Genomic DNA, 18,664 nt, shown 5'->3' with positions numbered 1-18,664 from the left:
TCTTGCTTCACTTTTGTGGCTTGCTTTCCCATGTGTGAGCAATAGAGAAGATGTTTTCTAAGAACACAAAATTTCAGAAAAGTAAAACTAAACTCAGTTAACATTTTATGCACTCTGAGGCCAAAGTCAGTGCCAAACTGCAAATACAATACCCTTATTTACTTAGAAATTAGGCAGAACATAACTTGGACAGCTTTAGTACAAAGTACCTATGCCGTCTTGAAGGAAGCAGAAAGACTGATCCACGATCATTCATAACTGAATCCTTAGTGCCCATGATGCATACAACAAATGTTAATGCCACTTTTGATAGAGAATTCTGAAGTGTCTGTACAGTTTAAGAGTAATAAACTCAAATATAAACATGCCTGACTGCATGACCCAAACTGCCTTTGCAGCTTTTAGCTTATAGGTGTCATCCCAACTAAATGATGTACCTGTGTCTTATTTAATTGTCTCCAAATTACGTTCAAAACAGGAACCAATAACCGAATAGCTGTGATCGCTACTGAGAATTTATCCAGCATCCTGAACAGGTTTGTGCACTTACGTTGTCAAAACTAGACTTAATAGACTGGGTGGACTACTGGCGAGCTACTGCTAGTCTGGGAGTGGCTCTGCAGGTTACAGCTACATCCTTACATTGCAGTGTAGATGTGTCTGTCCTAACTGCCAGCTTGGACTAAGTTGCAACGAGACATGCAAGTATAACAAAATTTATTTTAAAAAGAAGAATATATTTTGCAGCTGTCTGCAAGATGATGTTTGGATAACATCGAACAGAGATTTTCTTTTTATGTGTGTAATAAGTTCTGTAATTCAGGTCCACAAATTAGGCCAATGGCCTCAGCAGCAACAAAGCAGTACTAAAAATTACTAAGTCTTGGCACCTTTTTAATTCTGATAGCCTTTCTGCATAGGCTGACAAAACAGTCATAGACAACAGCCAAAATCATCAAAATGCCAGACTGAACAAGAAAGTTTCCTCATGGTTTCAAAAATACCTTCTAGAGAATTTTCAGAAGTTTTGGATTGTTGGATCTGCATCAAAGAAATCTAATTTTTTTGTCTCGTATGAAACAAACAATATAATTCAGTTTCAGACTCAAGTCTGGACTTGATAAAATATATTACCCCTTATTAACCTAATAAAATGCTCCCAAAGGCAATAAATTAAAATCTTTATTTAATGTCTACATGTTTCTTGGACAATTTTAACTTTAACTTCCTGTATCTACCTTGCAGAAGGGGAGAAATTCTGATGAGATATGACAGCAATGCATATTCTATAAATTATGTATAATACATGTATGTGTATAAATAAATATGTATATAAAAATAACTTCATGTTTATGTATATATATAAAACTTAAAATGTATAATACAGAACCTATTGAGAAAATACTTTAAAACTAATCTCTTTTAATGTCTTCAATACAAACAGGGTTTTGGATACACAGAAGTCTTTTGGACTTTTACATACAATTCTAAAACTCTTCCGGCTATATTAAAATAAAAGCATTCCTAAAAAACCACTGATTCAAGGTAGAGTTGGTAAGCAAGTTTAGGGAGAAAGCACTGAATAAATTCATAATGCCTACTGAATTTTAGCTTGGGTGTTACTGAATTCTGCCCTTCATAGTACCAAAAAGTGAAAGCTGCATTTAAGAAAGTATCACTATCTTTCAAAATTAGTAAATATAACTTTTGTATATATATTGCTTTGTACATCATCCAAAAACACATACACACATTCTGTGTATACTTGTATAGAGTTCACACTCAAATATTTATGCATATGCTAATATGAAAAAAATACAAGTGTATGATAAAAATGCCCAATTAAATTTACACCAAAAATATTACAAATACTTATTGATTTATTTGAAGAGGACAGGCAGAAATTTTGGTAGAAAACAAACTTGCTGTTTTTGCACTCTTAAATAAAAGAATATCATCCCATTGCTTCTAATTTTGTTTCTTTGTTGTATCTTCTTAAAACTGGACAGTCTGCCAAGCAAATACATTGGAGGGGGGCGGGGAGCGCAGAAATTTAAAATAAATAAATAAATAAATAAAAAATCACAGTGCTGTGAACTACCCATAGCTAACTCATAGGGAAACCAATCCCTAAAAATATTGGCTTCATCAGGAGATATAATTTGCTCAGTTCTTTTCTGTGCACTAATTTTAGATTCTGCTATTGGTTCAAATACAGAGCTATTGTAATACTGGCTGAACATCTGTATTACTGGAATTTGACTGTTGACAGAAATTTTATAATATATTTTGAGAACCCCAATTCTTTGCTCAAAGCATGCCCCTACTTTTGATGATAGAAATCTCCAATCTAAAGCCTCCAAATTTTGAGTGCCTTACCGGGTTTAAAGCAGGACTTATTGAGAGAAAGAAAAAACATTAGAAAAGCACAGAAAAGGCTTCGATGAAGAGACCCCAGAGCAAATAACTGAATTAGCTAGAGAAAAAGTAGACTTACATGGACAGAATATTTGGGAGGCATCTACTAAATTATGGAAAATATTTGTTCTTGTTGATTTGGGAGAGATATTTGACCAAGCTGTCAAATATTTTAAGGTGAGATTTACTGTAAGTGAATAAAAATATTTTGTTTCCCACATGACAATAGGTTAATGAGCCATAAAATTCAAATGGTTGATGTTCAAAGAGCAATGATGAGCTGAGGAGCTAATGAAGAAATTAGTTTCTCAGAGAAACTAATGAAGAAAAAGAAAGAAAAGAAAAAAAGGGGTGGGGGGGTAGGGGGTGTGGCTCTTCCTTATGGTCTCCTGTCTTGAACTCAAGCCTCAAAAGCCAGAAAAGTCACAGGAAAAGTCTATGAAGCACTGTATAACTCTTGCTTACTGGTTCAGGGATAGAGGAGAAAGGAGAAGTACAGAGAAGAGGAGGAAGCGGTGGAGAGTGAAATCTTATTTTAGATAGTTGTCCAATAAGAACAATAGGTTCAGATTTACCTATCTAAGCGAGATGAAACACAGCCATATTTGCTTTACCAAAGGAAGAATTAACAAACCCCTGCTGGCATCTCCATCTAGATATCTCCCTTTTCTTTAAAAGCTTGATCATTTCAATAATTTCTGCCTTTTCCTCCTATTCTGGCCTTTTCAATTAAAAAAGGAAAAAAGCTGCTGGCATGGCTAACGCCAGTGAAGTACCTTGCAAAGCCAACACCACGGCTTGTCCCACTCGAGTCCCGCAGTATCCTCGTAGAGATAACCTGCCCAAATGGTTTCAGCATGTTCTCAAGCTCCTGCTCATCCATTGAAAGTGGCAAATTGGAAATGTATAAGTTAGTCGGGTCTTGTTCTTGTTGCTGAAAGAAAATTAAAAACAATTGTTATTGGTTTTGCCACTGGAAAGACATTTTGAATATAACAACAATTCCATATAACTGCTAGTACAGATTTTTACTTCTCAGGCCCCTTTCTAAAGGCTGCTCTTCCCCAGTATTAGTGACCTCCATCTTCTGTCACTGTATACAGCATTCTTGAGAAAGCTCCCCCCCTCCTATTACTGCTGACAATGACATTTTTAAGTGGAGATAAAGGTGAATAATTGACCAGTTTATAGTCCCCATTACAACTTCATGTTTCAGATTTTTCTGAAAGAAAAAAAAGAAGGCAAAAATAAGATAAAAGGAAAGAAGTTAACAGACAAGGAAATACAAGACTGGTGAAAAGACCTAAATAAAGCCAGATGTAAATTAAAAAGAGAAAAGATTGGAATGACAATTTGAAAATAATACAAGGAAAAAAGGAGACAATTCATTTAAGAGTATGTACATTGCCAAAATATTACCACAAGAATAGGCTGATGCACACAGAAGTGAGTGGGACACTGTCATCTTCTCCCACACATGAACGTTTTTGAGTTTTCACCAAACTTTTACATTATGCATTCAGACAATACAAAAGTCTTCCAAAAACTTTCTCTAGAAACAGACAAAATGACAGAGTAGGGCAGCCAGGAGATGAGTGATTAGGGAGGAAACAAATGTACTCACATCTTTGCCATTCCCCTGACCTTAGGCTATCTACTTTGTGTGATCTATGTACATACCACAAAATTCCACCTCAATCAAAGAAACATTTTTGTTGAAATCGATCATTTCCAGTGTTTGTCTACAGATTCTCCAGCTGTGGTTAGGGAGCATCTCTCTCGTACTGCTAATTGCTGACCATGCTCCGTGATGAAATATATTCTTAATCTATACAGATCTGTATGACTTGGCCCTTATAGTTGTGCAAAATCTTGATGTCGTCACTGTGGCTCCCTGTATAGATCTAAGTCTCTGCAGGGTGCATTACATTCAGTAGAACTTTTTTGGCACTAGGAATGATATGATCTGAAACAAATACAATTTTGTTGGCATAGTCCTCAGCATATTTTCATTCTGCACAAGACGTACTTACAGGGAAGTTTGAATCAAACCAGAAAACAAAAAACAAAACCACAACACTTGCCTACTGGAATTAAAGCATTTATTAAAGTGATTATAGCTGAATGGGTGGTGATACCTTCTTATGCAGATTAGGCATCAATTTGTCCTTAAGCTGCCCTTATATTAACAATATCTCAGTACCTTTGGTAGCATATTGCAAAATTTAATAACTTGCTACCCTGGATATCACCTCTCAGTTGGGGTTGTGGTTTTTCCTAGGACAAAAAAAGAAAAGGAACCCGGGCTGGAGCGAGGGAGGTCATGCCTTTTAGGCACAGAAATGAATTATTCTGTTCCAAAAACTAAGGAAACTTAAAAATGGGGAAGCAAATTCTAGGCTTATGGCCCTTCACTATTTGCATTTTTACCCCAAATCTCACATTCAGTTATAAAGGACTAATGTTTTGAAGTTTTCTGTAAGGGTTTTTTAAGAAATTTCAGTATCAAAGGACCTATAAAAGGGAAATGTGCTCCCATTACATCCTCCTGATCTGCATGCTATGCCACTGATACGATTGTAATTCCTAGCCACACTGAAATCCCACATACCTTACAAAACACAAACTTTTCCAAGTGCCCAAGTGTTGTCCTTGTCAGTCCCTTTACAGTCCATTACAACTGGCATTTGACTACCACGTATGTTTTTCCTTTTGTTATCTAGTGGAAATATCCCCCCTCCCAAAATAATACTGAATCTACACAGTACACATAGAAGTTTGTGATTTAAATTATCTTAGAAAACCTGACTTCTTTTTCATATTAGAAAATCAGCAGAAAGAGAAGACCAGAAAATGGATTCACTGAGAGGCCAGAGCTGACATTAATATTCATTTCTGGGCAGTGTTCAACCATGAGGGCAAGCCTATGTTACAGTAGTTACATTTTTGACATACAGTTCAAATTTCCTCATGTAGGAGATGTGAGATGAAGACAGCTTTCACATTTTTAGAATTAGTTTGTTACTTAGGTTGTATTAGCCAATTTTGTTTTGCACCTTGAGATATGTAGGCTTACTTCCTTCTTTAATGAGCGCTATTAGCAAAAGCTTTATAGGAGGTTTCAGCCATGGGCATTACAAAATTGCATTTGTAGCTACAGCATAATTTCCTGAAACTCCGAATAGTATTTGAAAGGAAAAATTTTGCATTTTTTACTTTTTATTATAAGCTGTAAAATATATTGCACACAAATACCCTAAAACTTCCCTCAATAACATAAAACAGTATACAAGCTAGAAAATCAGATCCTTTGCATATTTTAATCTAATTTGGTAATGTTTTTATTCTATAATAACAGAAAATCTGAATTATATTATAAAAATGTTCTCATTAAAAAGCCTAACAACATTTGGAAAGATAAAAAAAGGCCCCATTTTGTTCACACTAATAAAAATGTAATTTACATGCAAAGAAAGAAATGCGTACATTCAGAAACACCTAATAGAGAAAGAAACTTGGTCAACTGCAGAACGTCAGAGCAACTTGTTTTATTTGGGTAACTGGGTAGATCACGTTCCCCTTCTCTCGGGCTCCTATTCCAGCATAGGGGTTACCATACTTTAGCAGTATACAGGCAGTGTATTCAGGATGAGAGATCATGAGCTTTCCTTGCCAAAAGGGACACAAAGACCTACTGCAATTCACTGTAACACATGAAGATCTTGCTCCATACATGCTGGGAAGCTAAATTCTTGTTCCTATCTACCCAGCAGAGAAAGCTTCATGACATAAAATCATGTAACAACTTTGTTAGAGAAAGGAATGCTCAACTTTAAAGAGTATTAGTGACTTTACCACTAACACACATTGCAAATCCCTTAGGAACAGAGGGGGGAAAAAAAAAAAGTGCATCTGAGGAAATTGTTCTAAGGAAATTGCTTTCTCTGAACAGAGATCATTTTGTGATGGAAAAAATTGACTTGTAGCCCATGAAACAATCCGTATTTTGCATTAGTAACTATTGGGTTTTGGTCAGGTACATGCTGAACAGGTGACTGGAAAGGACTTCTGCTTTTCTGACCCTTTCTCTGTGTCACTGTCTATTACAGCCTGAATCCTCCCAGGGATTCAGTTATTTCTGCTTTTGATCCTCTTACAGGACATACTGACCATAGTGGGAAAAGGGAAGTTTGAACATACTTCTACACACATCCATAGCTAGAACTGGTAAAGATGGCAGACATGGGAGAGGGAAAGCAAAAAAGCAGCCAGTGGATGAGGATGTCACACTGAAATCCTGGAATACAAGTTGAAATTTCATTCATCTGTAATTCTCCCAGAACAAAATAGTTGAAATGCCAACAAACACATTCCACAGTGCACCAAGGCTATATCTGCACTGCAGGTGCAAACCCACAGCCGCCCTGGGGAGCAGCAGCAGTTCAGCTTTAAGGACAAATCACAGAATCATAGAATATCTCAAGTTGGAAGGGACCCATAAGGATCATTGAGTCCAACTAGGTCAGGATAGATTAATTTAATCCACTTCTTCACTTTGCAGGGAAAAAAAAAAAAAGACAAAAAAAAAAAAAAGACTGCCATTGGTTCTCAAAAGAGCTCATTTACAATACTAAGATAATACTGTTGGGGTAGACCTAAAGCAAGACTGAACTCTTTCTAGAGTGTATTTGGAATTTTATACAGTTTGGCAGCAGAAAAATTATATCTATGAATGTGCAAAACACCTCCCCTCCTCCCGTTAATTACTTATGTTACCATGCAGCTTCTGTCATCTCCACAAGACTACTAAACCTTAAAACAGCTATCTGGATACATTTTGGGAGATCACAAGCAGCAACTCATTTCCTTCCCCTTAGAACATGCTAGATTTCCAAGCTGACTTCCAAATGGCAACCACAACTAGGACTCCCCATCCATCTTTATCCTGTCTTACACAAAAGGCACCGTACAAACAGATGTTTGCTTTTATACAAGGTTTTGGCATGGAAAATGGTTAAACAGTTAAAAATTCAGGAAGTTAGGAGAGACAAACTTTTTAACTCCTCCCTCTGTCTCCCTGGCAAACAGCAGTTAAATAATATTAAGTTCTGTGACTTCCTTCCTTACCAAAACCTGCCTCACCGTAGTTTAATTCACATGGTTATTACAGTTCTGTTTCAGAAGAGAAAAATAATTCCTTTGATATCTAAGTTTCTAATTTTTATTCTGGAATTCAGCAAAAAAGTGAAACTGGCAAAAATATCTGCAGACATAACAACTCAGCTCAAACCTTGCCTATACACTGTCATTGTTCTAAGTGCTTTCAAAGGTAGGGTTTTTTCCTGTGCTTGAAATCCATGAAATCATATAAGCTGCCTTCACCTTAAAAATCTTAGATGTCTTGAAATTATTTGTATCATTTTATGGGAATGGCCAAAAAGAATTACTAAAGTCAGTGGAAATCTTCTTACTTTAGGGTAGCAAGCTAACATTTAAATATAAAAAAAACACTGAACCACTGAGATTTTTTAAAAAATTCTACACAATTTAGGAAAACTGCTTAATTTGAGAGTCTTTTTATCTCATGCAGGGTGTCCTCAGTTAATAGAGCCTTCAGCAGGTCCTGAAAGACACAAAGTGCTCAATATTTGCAGATTATGGACAACGTCAGGGAATTTGTGGGCTACTGTAGGTGTCCATATTACCAAGAAAACTAGGAAGTCTTATTTTTAGCAGTCCACGTCAGCAAGTTTCTATCCATCTTTTCTCACTGAACACCTTTAGCCACATTCCCAGAACTTCTCTAGCAGAACATAATAATACAAAGATGCAGAACAGTGCTCTTGCAGATTAATGTACTTAGTCCTAAAAAGCACTTACAGCACTAACTTAATAAGCTGACTACAAGACACAGTATTTCTCATGAAAGGGATAGGAATAATTAACTGCTAATGTTCATTTCTGTAGAAAGAGGTGATCAGGAGTCCTACATAATGCAAAATGCTCTGCCATCATCTGAAAGAAATTAACAAAAACCTCCCTGTGCGTGTGGAACTGTTCCTAAATTGCAAGCAAGAAACTTGGCAAAACGATAAGACATCTGTTTTCTCTTGCTCTGTGTAAGGTCAGAGAGAACAGATAGCCATTCAGAAACATGTGACTAGGCACTGCTCACAGCATGGAAGATCCTCTGGCTGATAGGGAAGGGATTAAATGCTTGTCTGCCTTCGTATAGAAACTACTTTAAAATTTACAATTGGCCTGTGTCTCACTGAAATATGTCTGTTTTAGCCGCAGTTTTAATACTGTCTGACCACAGACTGTTAACAAGACAATTCAGGGGAAAAAAATCACTACCATAATCGTCACTTGTTCTCCAGAAGTGCATAAACACTATATATGATTAATAAGCTAAACATTTTAATTCATTTTCACAGGCACATCTGTATTACAAAGAGGCATAAGAACTGTATGAAAAGGAATTTTTAACTACAATAACCACTGTGTTCAAGTTTGCAATCAGACTATCACTACAACCATATGTTCCCTTTTTATTCCTTGGCATTCTTGCTTTCCCCTTGCTAGAAGGGCACCAGGGTGCTCCCTGGGAGTTCTGCATGTTGCTCATGGATGCCAGTGTTTTCAATAGAAAGCTGAATAAGCCCATCACGGTTCATAACAGGGCACTGGACCCTTGTCTGAACAAGCCACAGCACTGCTTAGCAACTGAGATAAGACTTTTGTGGGTTGAAGCTGTGTACTGAAGGGAAGTGGTTGTTAACCGTCTCATTTAAGGCACATGCAATTCCTGAAATAATGGTCATTTACTCCCCAGGTAAGCAAAATTTGGCTTACCTTCAATTTATTTTATAATGACTTTTAAGAACATTTATGAATAAAAGGTGGAAAATTGATTATATTTACTTAAAATCGTCTATTATAGTAGGATTTAATACTATTGCCTACAAAAAGTACTACAAACTAGGTAAAAAGAAACCTTTTCTTAACAAGACAGTTGTTAAAAAGTACTGTAGAAATCTGTTTGAGTTAGCTCCTGTTTGCCTGTCATCTGTTCCTTGGCATTCAGAAGCCCAGATGCAGAATAAAAAAAATGCAACATGCTTACCTTCTCTAGTTTGATTAAGTGCACTAGCCACCATGGTAACCTAAACTTATTTTCTTACTTTACTCTGTAGGAATGAAAACTGATTTCATTCTCCAGAAGGTTGCCACAGTGAAGACAAGTACAAAAAGCAATACATTATTAAAAGTCATAAAAGTTAGCTGTTTCTCATTTTTGCTAATTCAAAACCATGTTCTTCATCAGCAACATAAAGGAAAACTGCCTTTAATACATTATGTTTAATAGCTGTGGAAAAGCCTCGATTTCTGTTACAGAGATGAGGACAAGTGGCTAAGCAGCCTTCCCCTCCCAAAAACCCCATACCTGCTGTGAAGTTCACACTTATAGTGTGACAGTTCATCTTTTCCAAATATGCTTGGAAAAAAAGTCACCTAAACTAAGTTTAGAATATTAAAACAACACTCCTGCGTTGAACTTAATTGGAAAGAAAGATAAAGCTACCAGCACATGTGGACTGCTTCACAGTTCTGCCTTTGTAGCCATTAGCAAACAATACAAAGATTACAAATTCATGTCATCTCTGGGTTCTGGAGGATCAACGTGAACTCAGACAATGGGCTAGTATTTATCATAAAGTAAAAAGCTTCCCCACGTAGTGAGTTTCAGAGAGTTTGGTCTGTTGCTTTGAGGGCCAGACTACTCCAGAAAACAGAAACTGTATCTTAAGAATTGTGGAAGAGCCTGTGTGTGATGGTACAACATACTTTGCATTGTTATCACAGGCATCCTTCTGACACAATTTGAGTAAGAAACAATTCTGAAGATAGCCCTAATTTTTCGCACAAGCCTAAAATATCTGAAAATATTTAGTGATTTGTTAATGCAAGAGCTAATACAATATAAGCAGGAGCATGCTTGTGTCAGTGGCAGTGCAGATTTTAAGGAGGAGGAAATTAAAACATTATGAATCTGTGGGGAAATCTTTGAATGGATAAACAATGAGTCTTCCCCCAAAAACGCACATTAATACATGGAACAGCATTCCTTGGCTCAAATTAACGAGTTTCATTGACCACAAAAATCTTCCACGTGCATGGACTGCTTTCATGGGTTCTATTATAAGTGGCATACGTTTACTAAATGTAAGTTTGTGCTTCCATAGGAAAAAAATAATTAGGAAAACACAAACTCAAAAAGAATGAATATCACTTGTTTAAGTTATAAACGACCTTGACAATCTTATAACAAAGTTGTACATATGGAAGAACTAAAATCTCATTAATAGAGAAAAAGAATAGAGGAGATATGAAGGAAGGCAAGGTCTTCAACAACATAAAGTCTAGAGGATCAGGCTCATTGAGTCTATAGCAACTGCACTCAGCTTGGAGGATTAAATCATTTTAAAGGGAGGACACTACACTAATTTTAAGGACAGGGCTAAAATAAATTGTGAGAACACTGGAACGTATGTTAATCCTTGTTGTGATGCCCAGAGTACATTACAAGCTCTTTGCAAAAAGTGGTAACTCCATATGTAGAACAGTTTTGGTAGATATAAGCCTTTCACTATAATATCTCAGGAATCTGTCAACCTACCATGAGCTAGACAATATGGCTATACAAATGTCACGGCCACACCAGGAAGGAAGTTGTTTAGCACTCAGTGAACTCTGAGCTGCCACAGCCAGGCGGGTATTCTAGCCGGCTTGTATATCTCTACATTGCTGTCAGTACAATGTAGCTATTCTCTAGCTGACTTTATCTGGGCTGCGAACACAATCATTCTCCTCCTGGCTTAAGTTTGCTAGATAGAAAGATGAGAAGAACTGTTTTTTATTAACCATTCTTATTCAGTAGTTCTTTTTTACCTTTTTTTATTTACACATTAGTTTACATCCAGTAGAATAAGAATTAAATTCAACTTTCCATTTAAAAGGGCCACTTTTCCAATCTGAAACACAGTTACTTCAGTAACTACAGTTAACTCAGTTGAATACCATTTGATGAGACAGAACTTTGTCTGAGCACTAACTCACATGCCTTGTGTTAAGTTCAAGGTCAAAAACCTATGAGAATTTAAGTGACTCCTATCTCGATAGCATTTAGACCTCACCATCTCTAAAACATCCCTTTCAGATTCTCTGTTTTTTAAATCTCCATTCAAAATGCCAATATACAGTAGATTTTCTGTGTGCATCTATCTTCCTATACAAAGGCATCTGCTATCTGCTCTGAACAGTGTAGAAACCTACAGTTATCTCACCAATTTTACCTGTGGGGTGGGGGGGAAGAGACACATTTCTCAGAAAATTCACTCTGATAGCAACCGTAACAACTTTTCTAGCAAAGAAAATGGGCAGAGCTTTTCAATACTACTACTAATCTTACCTAAGAATGCACAGCTCTGCAAAATTAGAGCTTTTGAATTTATTATTATTGGTTTATTATTGAAGCACTCCTCTAGGAGCAAGGACAATAAACTAATTACATTAAAGAAATTTCAAGAAATTAAAATGAATGAAAATAAAAGTTAGATACTCACCAGTTACTAACTAGCTTAGAAATAACAATACTCTTGCAAGACATCTATCTGCTCTTTCCATACCTTATGTCTAGAGTAGGAGATAAGGTATTAGTTTTGTACTAGGTCCTGAAACAAGCTGGCTACCACTACAGCTTACATCCTCTCCTCATCCCTTTCCACAGCCACTTGTAATTTGTCTTTGTAGGGGTGTACAAGACTGAACACTGGTAATACTCAACTGGAAGAGAGGAGAGGGGCAATAGCCCATTACCTCCGTTTTACATTTCTGTCCAAAGGCTACTCCCATCCCCTGGCAATGCAGTATCATCTTATGTAAGCTCTGAACAGCATTATGTGACCAACAGGAATTGTTGGAGGCATTTCCGTTCCAGCAGCGACCAGAGGATACTGTTAACTAGCACAGAGCAAAACACTTCCCAAGTTGTTTTGTTTAGTCAAATACTCCCAGTTCAGATCTCAGAAAGAGCAGAATAATCGAAGACATAATGTTTCTTGAGTGATGGCCTGACACTGGGGTCCTTTGCTGACACTATCATCGCGACAGCTCCTGAGAGGCGGCTGCTTCTCCCACAAGAGTGACCCCCCTGGAACAGATTTGGCAGGATTTGGCCTGAAGCCACGTCTCAGGTCCCAGGCCCTCCCGCTCTGCTCAGCAATAGCCAAAACATAGCTGGTGAGACTAGATTTTTCTGGAGTCAGATCAACTTGCAAGCAGACCGCTGAGTACAGCATGATCTTACCCCATGGATAGAAAAAGCTCACAAAGTCAAATATTTGAAGTTATCTCTACAAAATAAACAACGAAGGTTTTAATACATATAATCTGAACCACTTCTACTAAACTAGGATTTGTAGATGAACTTGCTGACATAAGTAATTTTTAACTCACCAACATATAGCTACAGCAGGACACTGCAAAAGGGGGTTTATGGCAGCCAGAGTCAGAACAAGGCTTCAGCAATAACATTTTCCTTCCCCTTCAGCTGCTGCAGGTCAGGAACTACCACCGCGTCTGGGAGGAGGGCGAGAACACTGAGGAGCCGTGCTGCTGGCTGACACCCTGGGCACAGCACAATAACAACGCCTTCCCGGGGACAAATCCCGCAACAGGCGTTTATTTCTCTTTGAAACTGAAGCAGTTGTAGTGGTCAGTAAGGAAATCCATTGGCCAGACAGCCGAGAAACTGTCCTCCAAGTCTTTCTCTATGACACTCAGGCTAAAGCCTGAACAGTTTCACTGCAAGACCACCACTTCACTGCACCGGTAGTAACACGCAAAAGGATAAAATATTAAATACACAAAGACAACTAAACTTTTACAGTGTCTCCCATGTGAAGAGTCTGATTTGCTAATCTTGCCAAAACAACTGTAAATGACTGGCAATTCCCAGTTTGGAGCGTCCAAGTGGAGATAGGATTTTTCAGACAAAAGGAGAGCAGCACTGCCCAGGGGAAAAAAAAAAAAAAAAAAAAATCCAGTGGCTCAAAATAGACATATATATCAAAGCACTCATACTCTTAGTCACTTGTGAATGTTTGTTGTGGTACTGTTCATTGGGTTGGTTTTGGGGTTGGTTTTTAATAACTCAAACACTCTTGCCATGTTAAGAAGCAGAACAACAAGTTTCACTGGAATGCAAACTTTATAGTTACAGATTTCCCACAGGTCATCAGGCTTGACACTGTGTCAGAAAAATCAATAAAAACTGTCACGTATTATGGTGCACATTTTTTCATTAATGCTAACAGAAAGAAATATTAGCAATATTCCAACTAACTGTCAGAGGAAATGAGTCAGAAAAATATACTATGAGAAGAATTAAGAAACTATTAATTAGATTACTATAGTGAATTATTAGAGCTTCTCCATCTACTCAAGATGACAATTAAATCAGATATCAAAATTCATTAGCAAAATGAAATTACATGACTTCACATTCTCTTTTCTCCCCTCCTACCTAGATATCACATCCATAAGATGGCAGACAGAGGCTTTGAAAATCTGGTGTATATTTTAAAGTGATCACCTAAAAACTAAAGATGAATTAAAAGGTCTTTATTAAGCATACATAAAACCTTATAAAAAGAAAAAAAAACACCAAGTGTTTTCCAGTAAGCATGTATGTTTGTGTCATGGCTGTAATGAAACATGCATTAAGTATGAAACATATGGTTTCCATTTTGTTGCCCTGGAATCCATCCAAAGACATTTTATGTTGTTAGCTTAACTGTTCTCCTCAGCTGAGAAGCTGTGGAAAATATCTCATCTGAAAAAAATCTGTACCTAATGGATAATTATAAAAGATCTGCTAGATCTGCGGCAGACTACTTTATTAAAAAAAAGCCTCTGAGATTAGTAGTTAATTACTGGATTTTTTTTTTAATTCGAATATAATTTTCAAACTCAAAAAAAGTTGCTTTAAGAGGTACCACAAATTATACAAACAGATTATGTCGGTAGTATTTTCTTTATTTAATACATTTGTAGTGGTGTTTATGGCACTCTATTGGAACCAGGCCATCTGACCTAACAAGAACGCATGATGAAATCATTACTAATGTATCATCTCCCTGATTTTATAGATTTGAGAAACTTATCTTATACTGAAAGACCACTACTCTGAAGATAACTTTGGCTAACAACCTGATTCAGAGGCAAGGATCAGTAAAAATGAGAGAAAAAGACAAAAGTTAAGTTTTTGCTATGCTGTGCTTAAAAATTCACCCCCAAATTGCCAGGCTGCTAACCTCAGTAACAACAAGCAGGCAATGCATAAAACCTTTCATACCTTTGTGCTGTAAACTATTTCAGCTATTGACTTCTTTCAGGAATTAATATATTGTATTTAAACAGTTAAGCCTGCTATAGTTCTTACAATTTATTGCTAATCTTTCTTTTGATGAAGCCAATGGAAAAATAGTATCATGAATAAATTGATAAATCCAACCAGATCAGTTTGGAGACTTTACCATACTATGTTTCTTTATTTCATTAGTTGAGACGATTTGGGATATGGCAGTCAAAATCCCCCATTTTGTTACCTTAATATATCATGTGGCTTGGGGACTGTACTCCCCGTAAAGGGCCTGCAACTTGAAAGTTCATGTTGCCAATGCTCTGCTAATGTACAAGCTTGTTCATCTTCACAACCCATTGCAAGAATTAGCCGGTTGTTTTAACTCACCTTTGCCATCTGTGCTTGGACTCCGCTAGCCTTTAAAGCGGAAACCGCCTTCTGAGCAGCTGCCGGGCTGTCAAAGTCAACAAAACCATAACCTGAAATATAAAACATATTTCATTAACAAGACAGCAACTCACTTATAATCAAACAGTTCATATGCTACTAGCACAGTTATTTAATACAACTTTGTTGGTGAAGAGGGACAATTTGAACTCCAAAGTTCTACATGTAGTCCCAAAAATAACAATCTACCAAAGTCCTTCAGCCTTGAACTGGTGGGAAACTACCCTCATAGAACAAATCAATTTCCGTGCCCACTCCTTATTAGGATTTTGTCCAAATTGCTAACAAGTAGTATGGTGCTTTGCTTTGTGTTATCTGGTATGTATCTTCTAAGAGCAAAAGTGACATCATCAGTTTATTTTATAGAGATCACCAAGTAAAGCATAATCTGTTAATTTTTCTAAACTAAATTCTTAGTCCAGTTTGAATAAATGACGAATAAGCCTCTAAGTTACACATCATTTACTCAAAACTGGGAGAGGACTTTAGTTTAGGAGATGCATATCTACTGCAGCGTAACCCAATTTTTGGTGAATTAGTTACTTCCTTGTATATACATAAAAGACAGTTAAATTTAAAAAGTGAGTGAAAACCCAGCTTCAGTGAAGTCAAATTAGTTTTTCCTACTGCTGTTACTGAAACCAGAATGTAAAAAACTGTCCTGAAAGCATTGCTTATGCCATATAAAGCAATCTCTAAACATTAAAGTAAACCCAAAGTTAATTGTAACAATTTCCATAAATTTGCAATAACTTCTTTTCCTATTCTGAACAACAACATACAGCTAATGGATTCCAGGACATCTGAACAGCAATATACCTTGGCCTTGACAGACACTGACCTTACAGGCTGGGATTTTTAATGCAACCTGGGAGTTGGATGCTCAAGTCTCACAAAAGGCACTCAGAGTTTGGAAGCTACTTCCCCTAGATGTTATTGCAAACCTCATTCTGTATTTTTCAACCCCCTTCTTTCCCACCAGTGAACCACCTCAAATATTAAAGAAATCCCTCTCCAATGTTTAAGTTAGGTTAAAAGAAAACAAACAAAACCCCCAACAACTAAAAAAAAAAACCTCTAGAGGAGTAGAAAATGGAATTATTTCTTCAGAAGGTAACAGTATTCTCTCACAATAAGTCTATACTGAGGACAAAATGGTTGTGTAAAGATAAAAAACTGAACCAGCTTTGAAGTCCTTAACTTGGGAAAAACAGCTCAAGCAGCCTCGTACATCAGTGCAAGCTTATTTAACCTGCCAAGAAGCTGAAGAAAGCAGCATATTGTTCTATGTAACTTGTGGTGTTGCGGACTCTTAAATCTTGACATGAAACAGAGTGAATTAGCTCATACCAAGTTTTGTGCTGCCAAAGCAAAACTAGCTTTCCATACCCAAAACTAGCTTTCCATACCCATGACAGGCTAGGTTATCAACACCACCACGCTGCAGGGCGCAATATATATAAATTACATACTGATACCAAGAATGCCATCAAAGCTGGCTTTGCCATCTCCTAGATGATACATAAACTCAATTGCTTGTTGTTCCAGTTAGTTTAAATCCCATGGTATGGGTTTTTTTGGCAAAAGCCAGAGATGCTGTCAATCTCTTGGTTAAATTCCAGTTAGGTATCTGCATTCTCCCTACTTATGCTCCTACTGCAATTTCAATGACATGCAGTGAGCTTCCCTGCAGCCTTAATTTGCTGTATATTGTTATAACAGACTGTTAGTTACCGCTTTTCACCAGAGAGATTTAAAATCTGTATTGGAAAGGTCAGCTTAAATCTCTTAAAACATTAATGTGAGAATTTCTGTATCAGTGACAAAGCTACTGAAGTCTTCAGGAACTGGGGGAGTTAAGTGCTGTCATAGGTATTAATGAATTAAAATAACTGAAAAGAGCACCTCCTCTTTCCTAGTCACAATATATGCAGATGACATCTGCATAAAAGCTAGGGAAAAAATATCTAGAAATTTCAGTTTCTGAACTGTCAGGACCCCTTTAATTGCTTAAGATGGGGAACTGAGAAGCTATGCCCCTGCACTACTTTCAAGTTCTGCACAAAAACTGTGTCCTTATTAATGATGAACTCTCTTCTCCTGCCTCTGCCTATCAGCTTTATGCTCGTTCATGAGCTTTATGCTTATTAACATTGCTAAATCAGCTGACTTAATTCTTCACTTTGCTTAGAAATTATCCTCTTAATTGTAAAAAAAAAAAAAAAAAAAAAAAAAAAGAGGTCTGATATTTCAGTGTCTGCTACCACATCTTATCCTGCCGTGTGCGTTGCTGGAATATGATCTCACTGCAATTGCAATGAGTGATGAAAATCAGTGAACTGATGTATCCAGCTTACCTAAAGGACTTCTAATTTTTTTCCAGCTGCAATTACTTCAGTGAAAATGAACCCTCTCTTTGCTCCCAATGCATTCAATAGCATATAACAAAACACAATTAGAGTATTGGAACATGTAATTAAGTGCTGCTTTAAACTACTCTAATCAATGGAGCTGATTTCCACAATATATAATTTTTTCAGATGCTTAGTACAGTTGAATAGTCTTCTGTAAGCTTCCCTAGTTTCTCCAGGCAAAAGGGGAAGAGCTGCTTTTAACTCCATTTTTGTTTTTAAAATAGAGGCAAACTGCCAGCCAGCGCTGTGCATGTCAGCTTCACTCCGGCACCACTGACATAGGCTGTCTGCCAGCTCCACTGGAAACAAACGTATTGAGTACACCAACCACGGGCAAGAATAAGACTAGTTTAGGAATAAGAATGGCAAAACAAAAGAAACCAAACCAAAACAAAACAAAAAAAGATTAAAAGCACTTAAAATACAACATTAGCATATTTTATAGAATCAATTAGGACTTTCAGGTGAATGTAACATAAAGGCAAATATACATACCTTTGCATTTGTTTGTTGTTTTATCCAAAATAGCCTTTGTGGATACAATTTTCCCATACCTAAAACGTATTAGACATACGTAAGGAAAATGAGAAAAGAACATCCTATTACAACAGATAGCCAGTTCACATTATTGTATATCCTATTACCCTTACTTTTAACAAAATGGAATAATATATAGATTATATAATTATATAATGAAAACTCATACACAGATGGAAGTGACAAAAAAGATCAACAATTTCAAGCATGAACTCATTCTATTCTCCCTATGTTCTCAGTGATACCGCAGAATCACAAAACAAGCCAGAGAAAAAGTGCTTTATAGAAAAGAATACAATACAATTAAAATCCTGGTACATATAAGAAACCATGTTTTAGACATAAGCTTGAACTGTCTCAGTATATATACCAGATAAAGCAGACAAGCTGCCTTGCCAGTGCTAGGCTTGCTAACTAACAT

General features: G+C 36.8%; 1 protein-coding gene across 5 annotated transcripts in view; it reads right to left on the bottom strand.

Annotated features, from left to right (window-relative positions):
• The window catches only part of RBMS1 (RNA binding motif single stranded interacting protein 1), a 148,821-nt gene that overhangs the window by 21,208 nt on the left and 108,949 nt on the right, over positions 1-18,664 (bottom strand). For all 5 annotated transcript variants that reach the window (XM_052793511.1, XM_052793513.1, XM_052793516.1 and 2 more), the window contains exons 3-5: positions 18,202-18,260; positions 15,233-15,324; positions 3,195-3,352 (exon numbers count right to left, since the gene is read on the bottom strand). In XM_052793511.1, the coding sequence (XP_052649471.1) occupies positions 3,195-3,352; positions 15,233-15,324; positions 18,202-18,260 (309 nt within the window). The remainder of the gene's footprint in view (positions 1-3,194; positions 3,353-15,232; positions 15,325-18,201; positions 18,261-18,664) is intronic.

This window comes from Harpia harpyja, chromosome 7 (assembly GCF_026419915.1).
Source record: "Harpia harpyja isolate bHarHar1 chromosome 7, bHarHar1 primary haplotype, whole genome shotgun sequence".
In the NCBI taxonomy this organism is placed as follows: domain Eukaryota; kingdom Metazoa; phylum Chordata; class Aves; order Accipitriformes; family Accipitridae; genus Harpia; species Harpia harpyja.
The sequence above is the reverse complement of the archived record's forward strand: the minus strand, read 5'-3'. Positions and strand labels throughout refer to the sequence as shown.